This window comes from Poecilia latipinna, unplaced genomic scaffold (genome assembly GCF_001443285.1).
Source record: "Poecilia latipinna isolate Pla-1442-1.1 unplaced genomic scaffold, P_latipinna-1.0 Scaffold1129, whole genome shotgun sequence".
NCBI classification, from domain to species: Eukaryota; Metazoa; Chordata; class Actinopteri; order Cyprinodontiformes; family Poeciliidae; genus Poecilia; species Poecilia latipinna.
In genome coordinates, this window is record NW_015113745.1 from 1 (window position 1) to 21,649 (window position 21,649).

Sequence of the window (21,649 nt, forward strand, 5' to 3'; positions counted from 1 at the left end):
GGTTTTAGATAGATTCAGATGTGTTTGAGCTTAAAAAATGTCTCCATAATTGAAATATGTACAACAAATACAAGGAATCAGCTGACAGACTGTTTATTACCATTAAATGTTAAAAACACAAAAGCAATAAAGAATTGGATCAAAATTCAGTGGGATTTAATGGGTTGTTCCTGTTCATCGCTGCACTTACAACAAATCTGAAACATCAACTTTAATCAGCGGCGTTCTCTCCCTGACACTAATTTACGAGTGTTTCCATTTTTTTTTCAAAGTTATGACAACCAGAGAATTTCAAAATGTCAAAACCTATATGCCAAAAATAGACGCTCGTCTTTACATTGAAAGATCAGAACTTATGCAACTGGAATGCATATATTTTGCAATCAGTGGATAAAAAGGATGCTAAATATGTGCTAATCCTACAGCAGTAGTTCATACGTGAAGGTGAACAAACTTCAGCACATTTGATTTAAAAGTACATTAATCCTGGAGAGTGAAGCTCTTCTATGGAGGTTTTGTTGACTTTTATCTCCAGCTGCTGCTAATCGATTGAAAACGCTGCTGATAATGTGAAACCTGACTACTGTAATGTTGTTTAGTTTGTATTTAGAATAATAATTGTTTATCTGCATTTGAAAAAAAAATATTTGCAAACTAAATCCTGATCTGGGGAGCACATTTACTGAAGAAAACTGCAGAATATTCATGTACTTTTCTGAAGAGCAGAAGGTTATATAACTGATATTATCACCCTAATGACATTCTTGACAAAACGTGTCCCTAATGGCTCCTCCTGGCTCGATGTGCAAAAGCAATGAGATTAGAAATTATATACAGAGCATATTTTGTGTGATTTATGACACTAATAGGGTCATTAGGTCCATGCAGCGCTTGTATGAGTGTCACTGTTGGGTTTTATCGTAAACACACTGCTGGTTTGGAGCTTCTCGTGTAACTCCAGGGAAGGTTTAATAAGAATAAATTGAATAAATCCCAATATTCATGACCTCTGTGGGGAGAAAGCATCAGTGCGCCACGCAGGTCGAAGGCTTCATGAGCTGAAACTTTAAGCTGTTAACTGCAGGAGTTTGTTGCAAATGCAAAATACGTTGCAGCTTTTATACATTCTGACAGAAAAGGAACAAGAGTTCAGCTAAAGCCCTTAAACCTGGTGACAGCATAAAACTACCATTTAGTCCATCAAAAGCAACCATCCAGTTTGTATTTTTCTGGGAGATATTATGTCTTGGTGGGTCACAATAACAGATTTTAAAACAACAAAGCGAATCCGTTAAGTCGAATCATGTTCATTTTGGCGCCTGTGCTGCAAAACGAAGCATTTCTTCTGTTAAAAGTGTAAAAATAACAAATAACATCAACCAAATCCGCCCTTATATTGCTGATTTAGAGGGCTGATTACATTCATTACACTGAAAAAAATAATTTAAGAAATGAAAAATAAAACCTAAAGCCTGTATTGGTTGAGTTTTGTTGCTATCAGATGTGTAAAAAACTCCAGTGAGCAGAATAATCTGGATTTTTCTGTCTCGCTTCCTGGGATTTATGGCTGTGTTGGCGAATCATGGAGCCTTGACTTAAAACACTTTTTATTTAAAAATGCAGAAATAATGCATGAATTCTACTTTGTAGTGATCGTTTGTAAGGCTAAAAATATCTACGAATGTAATGAGATAACTATATGAAATAGTACTAAAAACCGTCCACACCTCTGTTTCGCTGTTTTTTTCCCCGAGGGAAATTGTCTCTGATCTGTTACGTAAATAAAAGTCTGTATTTTACTTTACTCTTCTTACTACAAATCTGATGCAGTGATCATAATCTTCAGAGGTGCTGTTTGTATTTTATCCTGTATATTAATTAAACTCCCAATATCTGTTACTGGGATTAGTGGACATGTTAGCGCTATGGCTTTAAAACAAAATAGAAAAAAAAATACATAACAAACTTTTAATTTTTCCCTTTTTGATTCATCAAATTAAGACATAAAAACATTTTTAGTGTTTGGCATTATGATGGTGAAAAGTCCCAAGACATGTCTTTACTAAAATCTTTTTGTATTTTCAGAGGCACTTAAACCGTAGCTGCTCCTTTCATTCTCGTTGTCCAACTCTGAATGTATAAATGCAGTTTGCTTCATCATAAGTGCATAAAATCTATGAATTAGGAGTCAAATCTCGCTTATGCTCTCTTGTCTCAAAAGTGTTAAGGTTCAGATGAGGATTTGGGATTATAAAATTGATTAAATTTAGCTTATTTGAAGAACTATTATCATTAAAAAGCCTTATTATAAGACATAGGCTTGTCATAAAAACCTTGGAGTCTATTAAAATTAAAAGATAAATCAAATTTAACATTTAATATAATTCCTTTGCTTTTTCAAGACATGAGCGCATTTGTAACATTGTAAGTTCCGTAAATGGAGGCTCTTTAAGGCTATGACAGCAAACTTTTGTTGCTTCACTTCCTTATTTGTCATATGATCTGATATATTGGGTAGTTTTGGGTGTTTTTTTGTCTCATTTTAGTTTTAGAAATGGTCAAATCTCCTCAGTGACCGCCACGTATGGACTGCAGGTGGATCAGATGAAATGCTGTAACGACAGTCGAAGTAAGGATTTAAGCTATTAGAGGCGTATTTTTTTGTTGCGGAGGAACAAATGTGTGCAATTTCCAAAATGCAGGAGAATATAATATGCCGTAAGGAGAAAAAGGCTCGTTATGTTCGTGTTCGCTGCAAACTAAACTGCTTCAAAAAGCCATTTGTGTGTTCCTCTATTGGGCTTTTAGTCAGTCTGAGGCCATATAATTGCAATATTTTATAATATATTACAATGGGGTGTCTTTGTATAAGCTGTCTGAAGCTTTTTTAGTCCAGTACCAAGTATTTTGTATCATATGTGCTGCAAAATTTTGTCTAAAGACAGAATAGATTCACTTTGATTTAAAAAAAGAGAAAAGTTATTGATTCTTTTTAAGAAATTACAATTACAATTATTAAAGATAATGCTTGTTCTCTCACAGTCGATATGTCGTCAGAAAGGATTATGTGTTTTTTGCGTGTGAAATAGCTCGGCGTGTTGATGGCTTGCGATAAAACTAAGATGAAGAGACTCTGCTTCATAATTTCAATGCAGTCCTGCAGGCATATCTGTCTTGGTGATGTTTTAGCATTTGTACTGCAGTATAACTTTTCCTGAGCTGTTTTTACATTCGGTCTGCTGACTGTGGGAAATCAGGATCATCAGATGCCTTCGTTGTCCTAAACTTCTGCTGTTTTGCTGATTTCTTTGATGTCCGTCCACTTACTGCACATAAACCTGAAAAACAGCAGTTCTTGATAAACTCTTGGCTTTGTGATGGATTAAAGTGGTACAGCTTTTATTCTGCACCATTTTAAAGAACAAAACCCCCTGAAATTTCTTCATTTCCTCTTGCTGGTTTTAATTCATCATTTCACCCAACGTTTATGTCTACTTTCGAGCCTTAATGTGCGTTTTTTTTCTTCTCTGCAGGCAATTACCAAGCTGTGTTTCCCTGTTATGAAAATATAACTGTCTATTCACTGGGGGTGTCCTCATATGAGACAACAGGATTCCCTTTTCATAGATTCATAATATCCTGCATTACTCAGTTCCCTTTTTCATTGTCTTTCACAAATGAACACACACACATACACACACATTCAGGCATTCAAAGCGAAACCGAAATTCATGAACTGGTGATTATCCCTCCTTCTTGTATTTCCATTTCAAGTTGTGTTTTCCATCAGGAGCCAAAACAGATCCGCTAATGTGATTTCACTTGCTTTTACTTCACCATAAAACAGCCGTTGTTGTGCAGGAAACCCAAGCACAAATTTGTGCCACATTCATGTTGAGCGCAGTGAGAAGCGGTGTTGTAGAATGGGAGTTTTAGGCATTTTAAACAAGCTGCCAGCTGGGCCGGGCCTGCAGGTGCAAACCGAAGCCCTGCCAAAGGATTTAAACATTTTAAAAACTGAATGTTCTCGATCTGTTCGGAGTCAAACGATCATGTGTTGAGGTGTTTTCCCTCCCTGTAAACTCCCCTCATGTGTAGCTGCAGGCCCACGTAGGTTTCACTCGTCGAAATCACTCGAGTTCACGTTTAAGTAAACTCCAGATTGTGATCAGACCTCAGACTCTGCTTGAGATAAGACTGTTTTTGAGACCGATGAGGTGCTGAACTGATATTATAGGGGCCCGTATCTTTATCAGTTGGGCGTTAAATGCTTCACTACAGGATGTGGGGCAAATTACAGGAAATAAGAGGTGATGGTGAAACTGGTCTGTTGGCCTTTAATGTTTCACAGGTGTGTTTCAGGCCACCAGCAGCAGAGCACCTGTCTGTTTGTAAGATAGTCCTTTGATTCATGATCGCGCTAAACGGATACGTCTGCATGTTTAACCACGTAGCATTAAAGCTGCCTTTTACATGAGCTCTACCAAAAGTCTTTACTGACTGAAGAAGTACTCTAAATCTGAACTGGAGGCGCTTCTTAACATCGTTAAAGCAATAGAAGAGCTGCAGGCTTAACTATAACAACCTTTTTTATCCTGCCATTTTACAAAAATTACACATTCAGAAAAATCTCTTTCTGATTTGTTTTGTTTCTGACCGTTGTTACTTCTGTCACTGCAAAAACACAAAATCTTACCAAGTATTTTTGTTCTAGTGTAAATATCTCAGTACATTTGAAATAAAACAAAACTAACTTACAATTAGCTTTTCAGCAAAATATAGGAGGTTATTTTGATTCAATAATTCCTTAATATTGATGAAAAAGTATTAGCTATAAGTGAAATAATCTCCCAGCGGAACAAGACATTTTGACTTATAGCTAGTTCTTTTTCATCAACATTAAGAAATTATTGACTTAAAGCAAACTCCTACATTTGCTGAAAAGCTACTTGTAAGTTAGTTTTGTCTTATTTCTAATCTATTTGCAGTAGAAAATAATGTAGACATAGAAAATACTTGGTAAGATTTTGTGTTTTTCCAGTGAATTCTCAGATGGTTTATGGCTTTAAGAAAAATTATTCTCCTGAGCTGAGATGTTTGAAAACGCTTCAGGACGGCTGCAATATGGATGGATATAACGCGTCTCCTGTGGATTTAGTAATATTTGTGTAGCAGATTAAACATATCGCCTTTGAACTGTTGAGGGTAAAATTACATTTTCGTCTTTACTTTTTCAAGCATTCACTCTGTTTCTGTCTCCAACGTCAACATCACTAAAACTGCAAACCACTCTAAGTCTCTTCAGTATGCAACATGAAGAATAAAGGCTTTGTGTATAAACAAGCAAATAAAACAGTATTCATTAGGAGGATGAAGGCTGGAGCTTTAATTAGTTTTTTATTTGAGGACATTAAGGGGCGAATCGACTTGGTTCAGTGGCACTTACTTTCTCTGCAGACGCACTGCTCTCCGTCTTCTCTAATATAATGTGTAATTACTCTGAAACAATGAGAGAAAGAAAAAAGAACATCTGTTTACATGACATTGTCATATTGCACGCTTCTGCACCTGTGAATTTGTGGACACTGAACTTTGAGATCGTCCAAATGAAGGACAATAGTTATGCAGAAGAAATTTTTATTTTGATAAATTTTTACTTTGTATTAAAGAACAAAACCTTTAAGATCACTGCAATACTCTTGACAACTTCTGCCTCCACGTAGATGGACACATCCATACGGAAACATACACACAAAACGTATATATATATATATATATATATATATATATATATATATATATATATATATATATATATATATATATATATATACATATATATATAAGTTCACACAAAAAATTATAAGTTGGCTCTATTCTGATCACAGCAGATTTCTTCTATAAAAAGAGTTGTTTGCTTGATTGTTAATATTTAAAATTTAAACACACAATAATCCACATCTGGCTCAGATCGGAGCTCATCATTGACGAGAAATCAACAAATACCAGCAGAAACCTGCAAGAAGCTGCTCAGAAATATAGACATCGGCTATTTTTAAAGACTTCTTTAATTAATTATAAAGAAGTATAAATATATTTTTTATTACATTGCAAATCAGTTTTCTGTTTCTATTCCCCTAGATTTGATGCACCTTTTACTTTGCTCTAGTATCTTTTGAGAGATGCTTATCTGATTTCTCATCAGAAACAAATTTCTTGAAGGAATAAAAATTTAATAAATTCAAAATCTGCTGCTGGGGGTGTGAAAGGTTTTGGGTTTAAATGCAGCTATTGAAATACAGATTGTAACTCTGCTGAATGCTTTATATGTTTTGCAGTCATTTGCCAGATTAAAGGAACATTTTGAAATAACAACCTTTAATCAGGTATTAAACATACATTTCATTAAGACCACAGTTTTGCATTGAAAATATTGTTTATATTAGTCTGATGTAGTATTCTAATCTAGGATGGGATTTCATAAGCTATAAGCAGAAAATCACTATAATTTAGAGAGAAATTTGAGAAAAAAATATTTCAGTTAGTGAATTGAGTTACTGAAATAAATCAACTATTCAATATTCTAATTATTGAATATGGTTGTATGTAGTGTAATATATAGTTAATCGAGGACAGAAGGGAGACATTTCAAAACAAAAAGACAAAAATGCTTTTCAGGAATGACAGAACGCGTTTTCGTGCTACGATGTGTGACGTTTATGCTCCATTTAAGATACGGCTCAAATTAGAAAGAAATATAGGGAAATTTCTGATACAGGGGTAGAAATTGATATACAAAATAAGTTTAACTCTTCTTTCACAGCTTAATTTAATCCAATGGCAGAAATATCCCAACATATTTTTATAGCAGACTGATATTATTAAGTAAAGCAGAATATTAATGAAACCAACATCATAGTTAGTTTGTTTTTAACCCTGTATTTTTACATACATTGTTCATCTTTAAATGCATTTTGTTTAAAACACCTTACACTTTGTTTACTTTCACAGTGTAACCTAAGAACATAATAAGATGCCAACACCAAAAATAAACATTCTGGGATTTTTTTACTTATTTTTCCATACATGTCAGTTTTTGTTTCTATTTCAGTAGCCATATTAGAATTTTTACATGAGTTGGCATAAAAAGATGAATACGTATCTTGATTATTTACAGGAATATAGCAGCGATTTTTGATGCACAAACAGTAAATGATACAGACAGAGCAGAATGTAGGCAGAGCAAGTTTTCCATGGCAAACTAACGTCATCAATAACCTCTGTCATCATTAGCCAATCGCAGATCAAATGGCAGAATGTAGGTTTCTGTCTTAACCACAGTGCATGTAATAAACTGGAGATGCAACGTGCCTCACTGAGGAGAATACCTTGTACGTGAAACCATTTTAAATGACTGAACTGGTGAACCTGTGTGTAAAAGTTGAACTCAGCAGTCTGGGAGCTCATACAAGAACAAACTTTTAAGTGTTTTTTTGTGATTTCAGTGATGATGAGGCACGTAATCATACAGACATATTCTGCCATTTTAGTGTTTTTGTTCCTCAGAACTTACAGTTGGATTAAATTAACTGTGGATTCAGTTTTTCTTCTTCAGTAGACTGAAGCTTATTTTTCTTTAGATGATTAGATTTGGGGTTTTACTTTGACTCTTCCTTCCTTTGAGCTTATTTCTGTTGTAATTAATCTTTTCTATCAAACTGTACACTTTAATATATTTTTTTGGATGGGGGTCATATTCATCAAGTTGAACATAATTGTGAAGTGGAAGATAATGGATAAATTGTTTTCAACAATTTTACAAATGAAAACCTGAAAAGTGTGACGCACATTTGTGTTCAGACCCTTTTCTACTCATAGATCTAAATAAACCCCCGTATAAAAACCAAATTAGTAAACAAAAGACATGCCTGTAATTTAATTCCAGTGGAATCTGTTCCAGATTCCAGCTGCTGATGTCTGAGATTTGTTAGATAACATTAGTGAACAAAGATCATCTCAAAGAAAAAGGAACAGCAGAAACGTTAAAGGATGCAGGCTAGGTTTTAAACGTTTAGAGACGTTTAATGCCAGGCTAGGTTAGCTAAGCTTTTAGCATCTCAGGGATTGCTTTTCACTCTATCATCTGAACACGTAAACAGCATGGCGCACATCCAAATCTATTATTAGGTCCATATTACAGTAACCTGACAGTAGCTGCAGAGATCTAAGTCTTTAAAATGATCAATTAGGAAAATTCACATTTTCTCAAAATTCTCTTTTATGTCTTAGCTGCTTCTAAAAACATTCGAAGCACTTATAAAAACCAGGGTGGTTTATATAAGCGCTTACATAAAATTTATTTACATTTTATTAAATGTTTTTTGTTGTTGTTGTTTTGTTTTAACCAATAAGTTTACGTTTTAAAATTAGCCGTTTAAAAAAAGCTACCGTTTGTTCAGTAACAATCAAAGGGCACGGAGCCGTTACCTAGCAACCACAGCCGACCCCAGCTGGGGTTGCTAGCTGAGCTCGGCTAGCAACCCCAGCCAGGTCCAGGAGTTTTTCTCAGCAGGTTTTACCGCTATTTGCGCTGTAAAATTTCTGCTGGAAAAGACAAGTGTTTTGCTGTTGTCTTACCATTCAGAAAAGATGTTTGTGTAATGTTTAAAGATGGTTGTATAATTGATTGCGCATCTGTTTGCAGCCATTTTCACGGCCAATGTAAACGTTGAGTTGGGGGCGTGGCCAGGAGCAGCTTATTTGGATTTAAAGTGACAAGAGACCTTAAAACAGCTCATTCTGAAAGGAACCCAAAATATTAAAAACTGGCTACGCTAGACTAAAATCTCATTATTGAAGAAAAAAAAATGGAATGAAAATGTTTTGCATAGCTTATACCATACCATACCATACCAACTTTATTTATAAAGCACTTTAAAACAACCACAGCTGATACAAAGTGCTGTACATTAAAACACAACATAACAATAAATAATAATAATAATAAAATAGAAACTCTTACAGTTTATAAACAAACAAACAAACAAACATACAATTTAAAACTAGATCCCGCTGGAGTTGAAAGCCAAGTAAAATAGATGGGTTTTAAGACGAGCTTTAAAACGCTACAGACCTATCCTAACCAATTCATGGAAGCATAATCTGTTTGTAGTTTAGGGACAGAGCAAACATGTGGAAGAACATGCTCTAGACTCATTTAAATGAGTTTAAAATGTCATATCTTAAGCACAAAACATAACATAGCTGTACTCATCACCTTGAAAATACCATCTCCATTTAGAAACATAGTGGTGACAGGATCATGCTGTGGGAATACTTTCTTTCAGTAGGCCAAGGGAAGCTATTTAGAGTTGATGGAAGATGGGTGACGCTAAACACAGGACAATAATATAGGAAAACATGTTAGAGGCTGCCAAACATTTAAGCTAGAAGCGAAGGTTCAGGTTCCAGTAGAACAACAACAACCATAAACATACAGCAGAGATACTATGGAACGATTTAATTTAGATGGTATAGTGGCTCAGTCAAAGTTCAGAAAAAAAAATTAAGTGAGAATCTGTAGGAAATACTTCATGTTAAAAGAAGATCCCCTAAATATCTGACTGAGAATTAGCTATTTTATGAAGAACAACAAGGAGCTTGAGTCTGAAAGTTTTGGCTAAGGGAAGCTAAATACAAATTCACATTACACTTTTTGAACAAGAAACATTGAACATCTGCTTGATACTGTACTCTGATTTATTGTAATCCTGTTTGTGTTATAAACTACTCTGTCAAAAACAAGGAGCCTGTATTTCCATTCTGACGAAGTGATCACAGAGCAGCCTACTAACCAAAAATAACATCACAGATGAAGAAGAAATGAGTGGGAGAGACCGTAAACTTTTCTGTCCTCATCCCCTGTTTCACAATGTTGAGGTTTCAAACAAGCTTGAATGAAGTTCCCCTCCATCAGCTAAAAGACAAAAATGTTTTCAGTCTCTGAGCAGAATGTCACTTGTTTTTCATTCTCTTTTCCACTGACATTTTGTGCATTGACACATCTGAAGTGTTGCAGAGAATGAAACATTTCGCTCTTTTCCACTGGGCCTCACAGCATCCACCGGCTGTTTATTTGTTTAAATTAGCTTTAACCCAAAATGGTTATTCTGAATGCAAAATAACAGAAGAAAACCTGAGATCGATCGCTGAGGGAAACCCTCAGAAGGAGAACCCGGGGGATGAGCAGAGTGAAAAATGTGAATCATTCCTTGTTTTTTGATCGTGTCCCACACTGGGTCTTTCTTTCTTTCGGTAATGACACGTTGTGATACGCACACCCTCGTTAGGTGAGTGACTAACGAGGGAGTCCTCACTTTCAGGTGTTTTCCGTTAAAATCATGAATCGACAGAGAGGAACGCCACGCTTTTCCCCCAGTGTTTTTAAACAAATTTGTACCCAGGCTCTCTTTAAGGTCGGTTTATTATTTACAGGAGACGTGTTTCTAACCTGCAGGTCTCGTCGTGCAGAGGAAGCGACAGGCCCGTTTCATTTACGAGCTCAGAGGGAACAGAAGCAGGTGTGAAGCCTTCATGAAGGCAGTACAGAGGCAAGCACAGAAACCTCAGAGAGACACATGAGACGTGTATGAGATGTTTGTTTTGTCCTTGTTGTGGTTCCTGTCTCCAAACCACCTCAGCAGTGTGTTTCTGAAGCACCGGCCCCACTGATCTGATAACTGTTGCTGCTTAGGTGAAAATTTACTCTATAACACGATTAACCGTGTGAAATGTGCTGGACTGTATCTATTTTTTAAAATGTTTCTCCTTTTACAAATCAGGTTTTTTGTGTATCTAAGCAGATTTGAAGCATTTAGCTTGGGAAATAATATAAAGAAAAGGACAAATGTCTGTGTGCAGCTTCACTTATATTTGAGAAACTAAAGTTTTAACAGGTGATTTGCACACAGACCAACCAAAACCATGAACAAAAGTCATGTCTCAAACAGAAACGTATTTATAAAAATCCTCTCAGCGCTTTAGAAATGCACCGATCTGGCCTCTTTGTCTGATACCGATTGGTTTTTGATGTAAAAGGCCGTAACATATAAAAGATAAAGAATATTCTAGTTAATGCATCAAAGCAGGGCTGCACAAGTCCAGTCCTCTAGCTGCTCTCTTGCAACTTTTTTTGGTCACTTAGATCTTTATTAGTGTGTTTTTCAACGAAAAGACAAATTAAAAACTGAAAACGAGCTGCCTATTGAGACTGTAATGTTTTGACAATTTAGCAGACTAAGTATATTCATCAATTATTATTCCAGTCCTTATTCTGCATTTAAAGTCTTATAAAATGTAATTTTCCAATTTTCTCCATCGAAAATATTTCTTCTACAATTGTTATCCTCTTGCAACTTTTACTTCACCAAAACTCTTGAATCAAATGACTGAATTTCATCATCATCATCATCATTCAGCTCTGTATTGAACCGCTCATTTGATTCAGGCGCGTTAGAGAAGGATGTATCTAAACGTTACAGGACAGTAGCGCTTGACGACTGGACTTGAGCACCGCTTCATCAAAGCACATTGCTCATAACCTTTATCCGATCTTTATTTAATTAATTTAGAAAAAGTATGTGTTGATTGATGTGTTTCAAATTCAAAAATAATGGGAAGTCTTCTTTCAATGCATCCAATGACTTTAGAGAATCTGATTTTTCAGTATTTGACCTGCCTGGTCAAACGAATCTGGCTGGTTCTGGTGTCTCTCTCTTGTCTGCATGAGGTTGAACTTAGACGAAACTGAGCAAAGACATAAATTCTGCGCTGGATTCAGATGGACATAGTTTAATTTTTAGCGAGACGCTTTTCAGACATGATGCTGAAAATGGAAAATGTTCTTTGTTAACCTTTTTTAACCAAATGTTTTCATGTTCATTTTAATTTCAAAGCTAGCTGGACCACAAACATCCAGTGACTTTTAGGACTTGGGTCCCCATTCATTAAGTTTAGCTGAAAACAGAGTTTTTGAAAAAAGAGTGAATCAGATCGCGTTTGTGTTGTTGAGAAGAAAGGCAACAGTTTTGGACGCAGCATCTCCTGAATGTTAAAACTGATCATTGTGAGCAGATCTTTAACTTCAGTCCTCCAATAGTTTCTCATATAGAAAGTAGTTGATTTTATGCAGCAGATTTTTACTTTATATTTCAGAAACAAATAAAGTGAATATAGATTTTTGCAATAAAAAACACAAGTCTCTACAAAAGCTAAGAATTTGTTTGGTTGTTTAATTTTGTTTTTAAATGCCAAAGTTGGGCTTTGATAAACTGTTTCCAAATGATTATTTTTTTCATATGTAAAAATGGTGAAACTTTCCACTAATAGACTTATGTGTTCCCGGAACATACCCACGGCTCATTTTAATCATCATTTAATCAGAGGTTAAATTTGCTCATGAAGGCATAAAACAAAAATCATACTATCTTTCTTCCCTTTTTAATGTATTCGTTGAGGAAAGAAGCAATGGAACGACTTGATATGAAAAGCCGGAGACTAAAAATAAAACTTGGTTCTAAAGATAAACTTTGAATTATTAGTCCATAATTGTAATACCTTCAGAAACAAACAGCCACCACTGATCGCAAAGTGAAATGTTTAATTTCTCCAGTTCATTCTTAGTGAAAGCCAGAGAGAGCAGAAAAGGAACAATATCCTAGCTGTAAATAAAAACTATGGCCATCTGAAGGTTTAGATTTGCAGAAAATACTGAAAAAGGTTAATGTTGTAGTAAAACTGCCAACAACAAGCTTCCAGTGGGCAGGAATAAAACACGATTACAAGACCAATGCAGCCACAGGCATCAACTGTGCTGAGATTATTAAAGTCCATCTTGATGGAGGTGATATAAGTTATTTAAATGGTCATTTCTCACCAGTTATCAGGGCCACGTTATTGACGGCGGCAGACTGACTGACGAGTTTTCAAAAACCAGATTCACAGACAAGTTTCAGTCCTTATCTAGATTAACGTTCGACACAGAAGCGAATGATGTTTCATGTGAAGACTTTTTAATTACTAGTCCAAATTACAATAAAATTATTTACATTTTGATGAAGACAACAGAGTGTTGAATTTTTAACACTTCCCTCAAAGCTGCAGATTCAACAATGAGAAATGGCAGAAACACACAAACTATTGTTTTCTGTCTAAACAAAGACAAAATGTGTCTAAGCACGCTAAAGTTGAGCAAATGGACTAACAAAGTTCTGCTTTATTTATTTTGGACTAACTAGGTTAATTGGGTTAAAAAGACAAACTTGACCTGAAACAGTCCTATGTCCATGGACGTTCAGTGTTTGGACCTTGCTAAAGTTTCTTTTTGGGATTCTTTCAGTTTGTGTGGTAATGCAGATTTCCGATATTTGAGTTTTTAAATGCACAAAAAGACGTGGACATTCTGCGTCCTCTAAATCCAAAGAAACCTCCGTTCCAGCTCTCGTTCCTCGTTTCGACATCGATTTGTTGTGGTGCTAAGAAGCTTTGGACTTGTTACACTGGTGAGCCGATTCAGGCATTAAAAATGTTCAACCTAAAAACATGGAAGACTGAGCCCCATATGGATCAGAGAGAGAGCCAGCGCTTCAACGGAGGCTCCTGTCCTCCACGCGGTTGGCCCCAGTTCGCTTCCCGGCCCTGGGCCGTTTTCTGCATGTTTTCCACTTCTCTCTGTTTGCCCTTCCTCTTGTCTACCTGCTGCTAAATAAAGGCCACTAAAAACCTTTAAAAAGAGCATTAAACACTAAAAAAGCCGTGATAAATTCTGATCTCGTGATTTGACGGGTTGTTTGTAAACAGGCGCCGAGGTCGGTCGTAAACTTCTGAGATGGAACTGGTTAATTTTTACTACATATTAAATTATGTAGGTTATTCTAAATACAATTAACTGTTCTCAAGCTGTAGTTATTTATTTTGTTCAACATGTCTTGTCTGGCTGTGAAAAAATAGAAGATAAGATCCGAGAAGTCTGCTTCTACACCTGCAGAAAGAGAGAAAAAAATTATAAAACCGAGAAAAAATGTTTCTTTCTCTAATAGTTCTTGTGTAATTATATATATCTTTGTTTGTGGGTGGCTTAGTTTTCAGGGATGGTTCCTTTTTTAATCTACCCGCACTGTGAAGGCCGAGTTTGGATATTTTGTACGGAAATGAAAACAAATTGCAAAACATATTGCATAAAATATTGTTATTTGTTTAAAATGTGTTCATTAGATATTTATTAGACCAATAGGCTTTTTATGAAATATTCTGGACAGAAATTGTAAAAAAAATATCTTATTGATTTAAAACAGTATCTTTACACGACCCAAAAGATGAGTTTTGTGTTTCTAAGCTATAATTCATCCTGGAAATTCTTGTCACAAATAGATGGAAACAGTTTTAGGCTAAAAAAACCTGTAATTTTCATGCAGATGTGTCTCTTTTTTTCTCAGTAACAACCAATCAGAGGTCATTATTCTGATTCCGGCTTTAATTAACAACTGTGTGTCTTTCTTTCAGACCAATCGCTGCTGTGGGAGGTGCAACGGTTCTTAAAAACACAACTCGCTAGATAAATACAAAGCATTTCCGCCTGACTCCGGATCACCGTCTACAACGGATCACACTGAGCTTGACACTTGAAAAGGGCTGTAAGTATAAACTTTCCCTAAATTTAGATATTTACACAGTTACATTTATTTTTAAAACACATAAATTGCTCTTAACATCTTTGTTAAACAGTGACACCTTTTTTGAACAATGAATTTACAATGATTTCAAGTCATTTGCCCCGCAGCCCCACCGAGGCCTCAACAGCAGACATTTTCTATTTTATTTGTAAATCACAGGATATAAATGCCATGTTTATTCACTGACGCACTGTTTATTCTCTGCATATTTGATCAAACTGAACATAAAAACAAAGTGTCAAGTGTTAAAAGGAAAACAAACTGAGAAATATGTAATTACGGTGAAAGTAATTTAAAACGTAAAAGTTTATATTTCAAAGTTTGTTTTTTTTAGTAAATCCATTTCTGTCTATTTTTTAAAAGACATTATATATAAAATTTATTGTTCTGTAGGTACAGGACAACTGACCGCTACGATGAGCGCTACTGATGCTCTATGTTTAAATTATGTGCAATTTGCAAATTATAAAGTTAAAATCCATATATATATATATATATATATAAAGAAATAAGGATCTTCAAAGTTTTTTTTAATTATACGTAAAGTGATACGATACAATAGGCACAAAAATTGTTAAGATAAACAATCAGTTTGTGTACAATAAGTTACAGTAGTAAAAAAATTTATAACCTCACTCCACTGTAACATTTACCTCTTATACTTAATTTTCTTAAATATCTCCAGCTGTCTAAATGTATTTTCATAATATGTAACAACTACGTATTCAAAAAACTCCATATGGCGTAAAACTGAAGGCGCTATTCAGGAAAACTAATTTAATATTTGAAAATATGAAGTGAAATTCGCCTGTTTAACCAGACTGGACAGCAAGTAATGAGAATATTTTCTCTTTTCTGTCATTGTCAGAGAATAAAAAAGGCAGTTTGCCTCAAATTTCCTCAAATACAAGAAAGAGGCGATTAAAAAAAAGAACAAAACCAACAAACGTTCACAGAACTCCCTCAGTAAAGACTGAACCTCCGTCTGTCCTGTGTTTATAACTTTCTTTTACCTTTCCGCCCTGTTTGGTGCCCTTCCCTCCTCTTCATCAGTGGATCTGAAGCTTCATCCTGCTACAGATACAATCATGGTGGTTTCTGGGTTAAACTTCCACAGGTGCAAAGACTTTGAACGTCTGCTCATCATCTGTGTCACTGCACTCCACATTCACATATCACACTCTTAGAGATCAGCTGTAACAAATACTGAATCATTTTACCTTTCTCAGTCCAAACCTATGTGACTCATGATACTTTCTGCTTTTTAGGCATTCAAAGTTTATTATAGAGACATATGGATAGTATTGCTATCATAAATACACATAAATGTATTTGACATAGTTCTGATAGTGATCCAAGTCACCTATGATTATGCATTTGCCAATTACTCGAGTCTAATACAACACTAAATTAATAATGTTATGTGCAGTTGAGCCCAAAATTATTCTTCTTATTATTTAATGTATTATTTTTTATTTTACCACCTTGTTTCTTCTGAATGCAAGTCACATTGCGCTTCGGAGTGGCGCAGTCAAGATCCACGCTTCAGTCTAACGGAGAACCTGTTAAAGGAGCGAAAGATTAGGGTGATGGCAAGGAGGCCCTCCATCCTCAAAGATCCTGATGACCAAAGATAAATGCACAAAATAATACTGGAAACATCTAAACAAACAGACAGCAATGAAGCCGCAATGCATGCAGAGCTTTTTCATTGACAACTTAGAATAGTTTAAATAATTTAAGACAAATCATGTTTTAAAATCTAAATAAATCAGATAAAATATTATTTTTAAAATTCTAGATTTTTCCTTTTATGCCGATTTATAATATTTTATAAAGGTATTTACAGTAAGAAACATAATTACCGGTTGAATGAGAATCACTTTAAATCTAAATCTACCAGAGGTATGAATTATTTTGAACTTGGCTTTATATACTCAAAATCTCAGCAGTCTTAAATTAACACATATCTCATCATTTTAAGACGGTTTAAATTAAAGCGTTACTGCGACCATAGTTTCGTTAGCACGGCCTGCAGCAGCAGGTTAGCTTAGCCAAGAAAGCTCTTACAGTACCGTAACAAAAAGTCGCTTCAAAACGTGCAAAGCTCCATTAAATAGATGTAAATGTATTTCTTACTTGACAAAAACAAGCCGTAGTTTTCAATAAACTCTCATTTTTTCATGATGACGACGTTTTTATGCTGTTTTCATGTTTTTCGAAGTGGCTAATGCTAGCATGTAGCCGCCGCACTGATATTACATGCTGAAATGTGTCTTAATGTCCAAATTTAAATTTTGGAGGACTAATGTTTCAGCTGCTATATGAGCAGTTTTCACCCCCAGACGGATATTTGACTGGGAATATGTAAGGACGGCGCCCAGAGTAAGTCACATGACTCAGACAGGGAGCAGCAGCGGCCATTACAGTCTCTGTTTCACTCAGGAAAACACTTAGTGAAACTGAGATGTGATTTTTTTTAGCAACATAATGTGTTAATGAGATACTATAAACATTAAATATTTATTAGCAAACCCAGCTTTTCATGAGTTTTATATATAAACAAACACATGGAAATGTGGCTAATTCATTTGTGATTTTACCAAACGAGAGACATACAGATCATTTTAAAATAAAACACGAAGATAAGGTGAGAAAACGGGCCCAAACCAAAATCACTGCAGTCTGAGGTCGACCGTGATAAAAGAAAAATTATGAAAAACTCAACAAACTAGCAAAACAACTTCTTTACCTATTAAACATAGCATTATTTATTTTTGTAATAAGGTTGAGGCCCATTTAAAATAAAATTAGACATATTTATAAGAATTTAAGGATAAAATTCTTATAAATAATGTCTAGCAGAGGGCTGTTCAAAGTGTGGTCCATGGGCCATGTGTGGTCCTTGAAATATTAACGAGATAAAAAACAATTGATGACCCCCTAAAAATTGGAAATTATGTTTTTATCTTAAGAAGGTAACAGTCCGAAGTCCTTTTTATGTTTTGGATCTTTAATTATTTACAGGTTTTTATATATTTTTTTTGTTTATTGTTGAGTAGATAAAACAAACAAACAAAAAAACTACAATAAACCAATTTAGCATTTTTAATTTCATGAATTTTGTGGAAGTTTAAATTTGTCAATTTTGACCCTGGCGCAAAAAAAAAGCTTTGACACGCTCATCTATTAGATTAATACAGAGCATCTATAACATTTGAATTTCTTATGTTCAGTAACAGCATAGTTTTATAACATTTTCTGAGCTCATAAAATGTTTTGTGTCTTAAATTATTCAAAAATATATTTTAAACAAACGGTGCCATTTATTTTAATTGATTTTGTATAATTGGTTTGTTTAAAGCCAGAAAGAGCTTCACAGTCTTTATAAGCTGTACAAAAAATCTTCATTAAATCAGTTCTAAAGTAGATAAAGAAAAAAGTATTTCATTGTTAATATGTAAAAAGAGATTTTTTTTAAGTAACCAGTTTCTCTATAGGAATGACAGTTGCGGGAGAAAATACCACTTTTTCTTTAATATAACAATTAAATTAAAAAAATAGTTCCTTTGTCAGTATTTTATTTTCGCTGTAGTGTATATATTTGTATTTAATTTCTGTAGGCTGTGAGCGCCTGAAAAGTTAAGTCAAATTCCTTGTTTGTGCACACAAAATAAATCTGATTTTGATTGTGATTATTTAAAACAGTATTTTGAACAGAACTCAGAGAATAAAAGAGAAATGAAATTGAGACGAAGAAGTACAACAGGCATAAAAGGATAAACATGTACTTTAAACCACAGTGTGTGTTCGCTGCTGGTGCTGTGGTCTCTCTTTTTTCTCCCTGTAAGCGCGGAGAGATCCGTCTTTCGTGGAACAGGAGAGGAAGAGAGGGGGTGTGAGAGGCAGAGGGGGAGGAAGAGGAGAGGGGAGAACTGGGATAACAATCTGCACCTTAACTAAATCAAGTCCCACCACAACCCAGCGAACGCGCTCTGAGTTTCTCTTCCCCCTTGACGTTTGCCTGCCTGTTTGAATCCAAAGCCCACCACAGGCCGCCTACTCTCAGCTCTCTGAACCCTTCCTCTTTTATCTTCTAAAAATCTCTCTAAATCTGAGACCACCACAACCCCAGGGCTGCTTCCGCTTAATGCCTTTCACCTCTTTGCCAAAATCTAATATTGAAGCAATTTAAACGTTAAAATAAGGATAATTCCACCCAATAGAGCTGCAAATTTAAAAGAAGATCCTTCTAGAAACTGCACTTAAATGTTACTTAATTTTTTTATGAGACTTTAGTTCAAAAATTTGATTTATTTTCCTTGCAAAGTCATGAATTAAGACATTAAATACTATGACAAGTCGCAGTATTTTCAAAATACAAGGCCCACAGCATCCTGTAGCTCGTTTAAACTAGAGCAGAAAAGGTAATGACTGGTAAATTGGCTTGTTTTGATATAATAAGACTCTTTAATGCCCCCATTCTTGAATTTAGGAAGTGTTTTAAGGGCAAAAAGGCTAGCGGTGTTCCACAGGGCTCAATGTTTGGATCACTGTTTTTCAAGAATAAGTAGGTTTAGTTCATGTCAATGTAGAAATTTTTGTGTGCATACTTCTATCCTTATCCTTGTCTATTTCTAATATACAGACCCTTTTAATAAATTAGAATATTATTAAGTTAATTTATTTCAGAATCTTTACCATAAAGAGAAACACATTATATAGATTAATCTTTACACAATTTCCAGCCTTTACTTTTGTGTTATGATGATTTCCCACTTATAGTTCATGAAAACTTGATATTTAAAATTAGAATATTACATCAGACCTGTAAAAATACAATTTATAAAACAGAAATGTGAGTTTAATGAAAAGTATTTGCATCAGAAAGCATATTCTTACTTATCAAATATGACTGTATATCATGACTTTACACTTGAAATGAGAAAATCCTTTGCTGTCTTAATCTGTGCATTAATTCTCTTCAAAAATAATTAGCAATTCATTCACTAAAATTTTCTGTATCTTTTCTCCTACTGTGTTTTTCAGGCCCCAAAATGAAGAACCTGCTTCAGTTCTTCGTCTGTCTCATCGTTGCCCTCGAAACAAACGGTAAGAAACACCAAGTACAGATTTTTTAGAAGAAGGGGTTTTGGTTTTGCATATCAACTCTTACTATTATTTCACTTTTAGGGGCTGAGAAAGTGATTTATCTTCGTGTTGGAGACGATGTTAAACTGGATTCTTCATATCTCCCCATAAATTATTACGTGCGCTGGTTCTTTGAAAAAGAGGATGGGCTTGAGCTTGCCGACACTTCCTATTTAGGTAGAAAACAAGTTAATCCGGGTAAGCAAAGCATTGGGAATGGAAACCTACTATTTTTTGGAGTTTACCAATAAAAGCAATATTAATAATTGTTTTAATTTGTGTTACTTTTGACATTATTTTGTATTCAATCAATTTTGCATCAGATTCTGGTGAAATCTGGACCAGAAGGTTGACCATCTCTCCCAATAGTCTGACCATCAATGACATGCAAGAGGAAAACTTTGGAACCATCATCTGCATAGTGAAAGATGGTTCTACACGATATGACACATTCAAATTTCACCTGATCAAAGTCACGGGTAAGAAAAAATTATTAATGTTTTGTATTTTAGCCACAACACATTTAACTTTAACATGGCAAAATATATATTAACAACGTTTTGAATGTCTTGCTCAGGGTTAAAGTATTGACCTAAAACTTGTGGTTTATCTGATCAGTTTTTTTTTAGCTTTTTAAATTTTTCACTTACAAGAAAACTTTCAAAATCACTAAAATGAAGCTGAAATATTCCTCATTGAAAGTTTTCTTTTTAAGATTTTAAATTCACATTTCCGTATCTATGCATTCTGTTTTTTATGTTAGTGAGTATAAAGGAACAACTACCAGTGATCCCTGGACATTCTCTGTCTCTGAACTGCGATGCTGAGACTCGGAGACAACACTCCATTTATTGGTTAAAACCAACGGGCCGCAAAGCGACTTCTGTCCGTGGATCAGTCACAAAGACCGCTGAAAGCCAAGACAATGGAGAGTGGGAGTGTGTTGTGAAAGATAATGGAAAAGAGAGCAGATTCAAATTTCCTGTTTCTGTTGTTGGTGAGTGATTGATTGTGAGTACAGATTACTCTGCATGTTGGAAAAAAGTTTACATCTTTTTACGGTTTTTCTCTGTTTCAGACTTCTCCTCTGCATCCAAATATGTTTACACATCTACAAACCTCCCTCTTAGCCTTCCTTTTCGGATTACTCCCAAAGAGTTTGTGCAAAAAATACCGTCTGAGGTTGAGACAGTTGAGTGGCTCGTCACCCCGAAAACATCTTCCAGTCAACAGACTATCTTCTCCTTCTCACCAAAGAATGGACAGCTGAAACAGGAGGATCCAGCCAGAGAACTGAGCTATAAAAACTTCACAGCTGATGGAAGTTTTTCACTGTACAAAAATCTGGCGAAGGTAGAAGACAGAGGGACCTACAATTGCTCCATCACATTTAAAAATGGCTACATGGTCAGCAGGACTCTGGTCGTAGAAGTGGTGGAAAGTAAGTGAAAACAAAACTTCAGCTGGTTTATGCTAAATGCTTGCAAAACAGACTTTCTTTCACCATCTGCATTTCTGTTAGCCATAAAATTGCACAAATTGAAAGTACGAAAATAAATTTGCTTAATATAAACACAATTTCTAAAAAACTAAAAAAAAAATCCAGTTTTTACATCATGGTGAGGTGGATTTTCAGTCATATTGAAATAGATTTATTCTGCAAAACTGCAATTGAAACACTTTTATCCCATCACGAGTCACGTGATCAGCAGCCAGATGTTACTACTGGTGAAAACGACGAAGAAGACAACAGACTAATTTCCCTAAAA

At 35.0% G+C, this 21,649-nt stretch overlaps 1 protein-coding gene and 1 long non-coding RNA gene across 5 annotated transcripts in view; one reads left to right on the plus strand and one right to left on the minus strand.

The window, feature by feature from the left end:
• Positions 1-2,525: 2,525 nt before the first annotated feature.
• Positions 2,526-21,649, plus strand: part of cd4-1 (CD4-1 molecule) — a 25,932-nt gene continuing 6,808 nt past the window's right edge. Inside the window, exons 1-7 of the mRNA XM_015052763.1 lie at positions 2,526-2,629; positions 14,560-14,690; positions 19,779-19,841; positions 19,923-20,078; positions 20,204-20,359; positions 20,644-20,877; positions 20,959-21,321. Coding sequence (XP_014908249.1) covers positions 19,787-19,841; positions 19,923-20,078; positions 20,204-20,359; positions 20,644-20,877; positions 20,959-21,321 — 964 coding nt within the window. The 5' untranslated portion in view covers positions 2,526-2,629; positions 14,560-14,690; positions 19,779-19,786. The remainder of the gene's footprint in view (positions 2,630-14,559; positions 14,691-19,778; positions 19,842-19,922; positions 20,079-20,203; positions 20,360-20,643; positions 20,878-20,958; positions 21,322-21,649) is intronic.
• The window catches only part of LOC106959911 (uncharacterized), a 12,607-nt gene continuing 4,025 nt past the window's right edge, over positions 13,068-21,649 (minus strand). The window contains exons 2-4 of one of the 4 annotated variants that reach the window (XR_001427457.1): positions 16,214-16,291; positions 15,743-15,803; positions 13,068-14,038 (exon numbers count right to left, since the gene is read on the minus strand). This is a non-coding gene — a long non-coding RNA (uncharacterized LOC106959911). The other 3 variants (XR_001427459.1, XR_001427458.1, XR_001427456.1) reach the window with 3 other exon arrangements.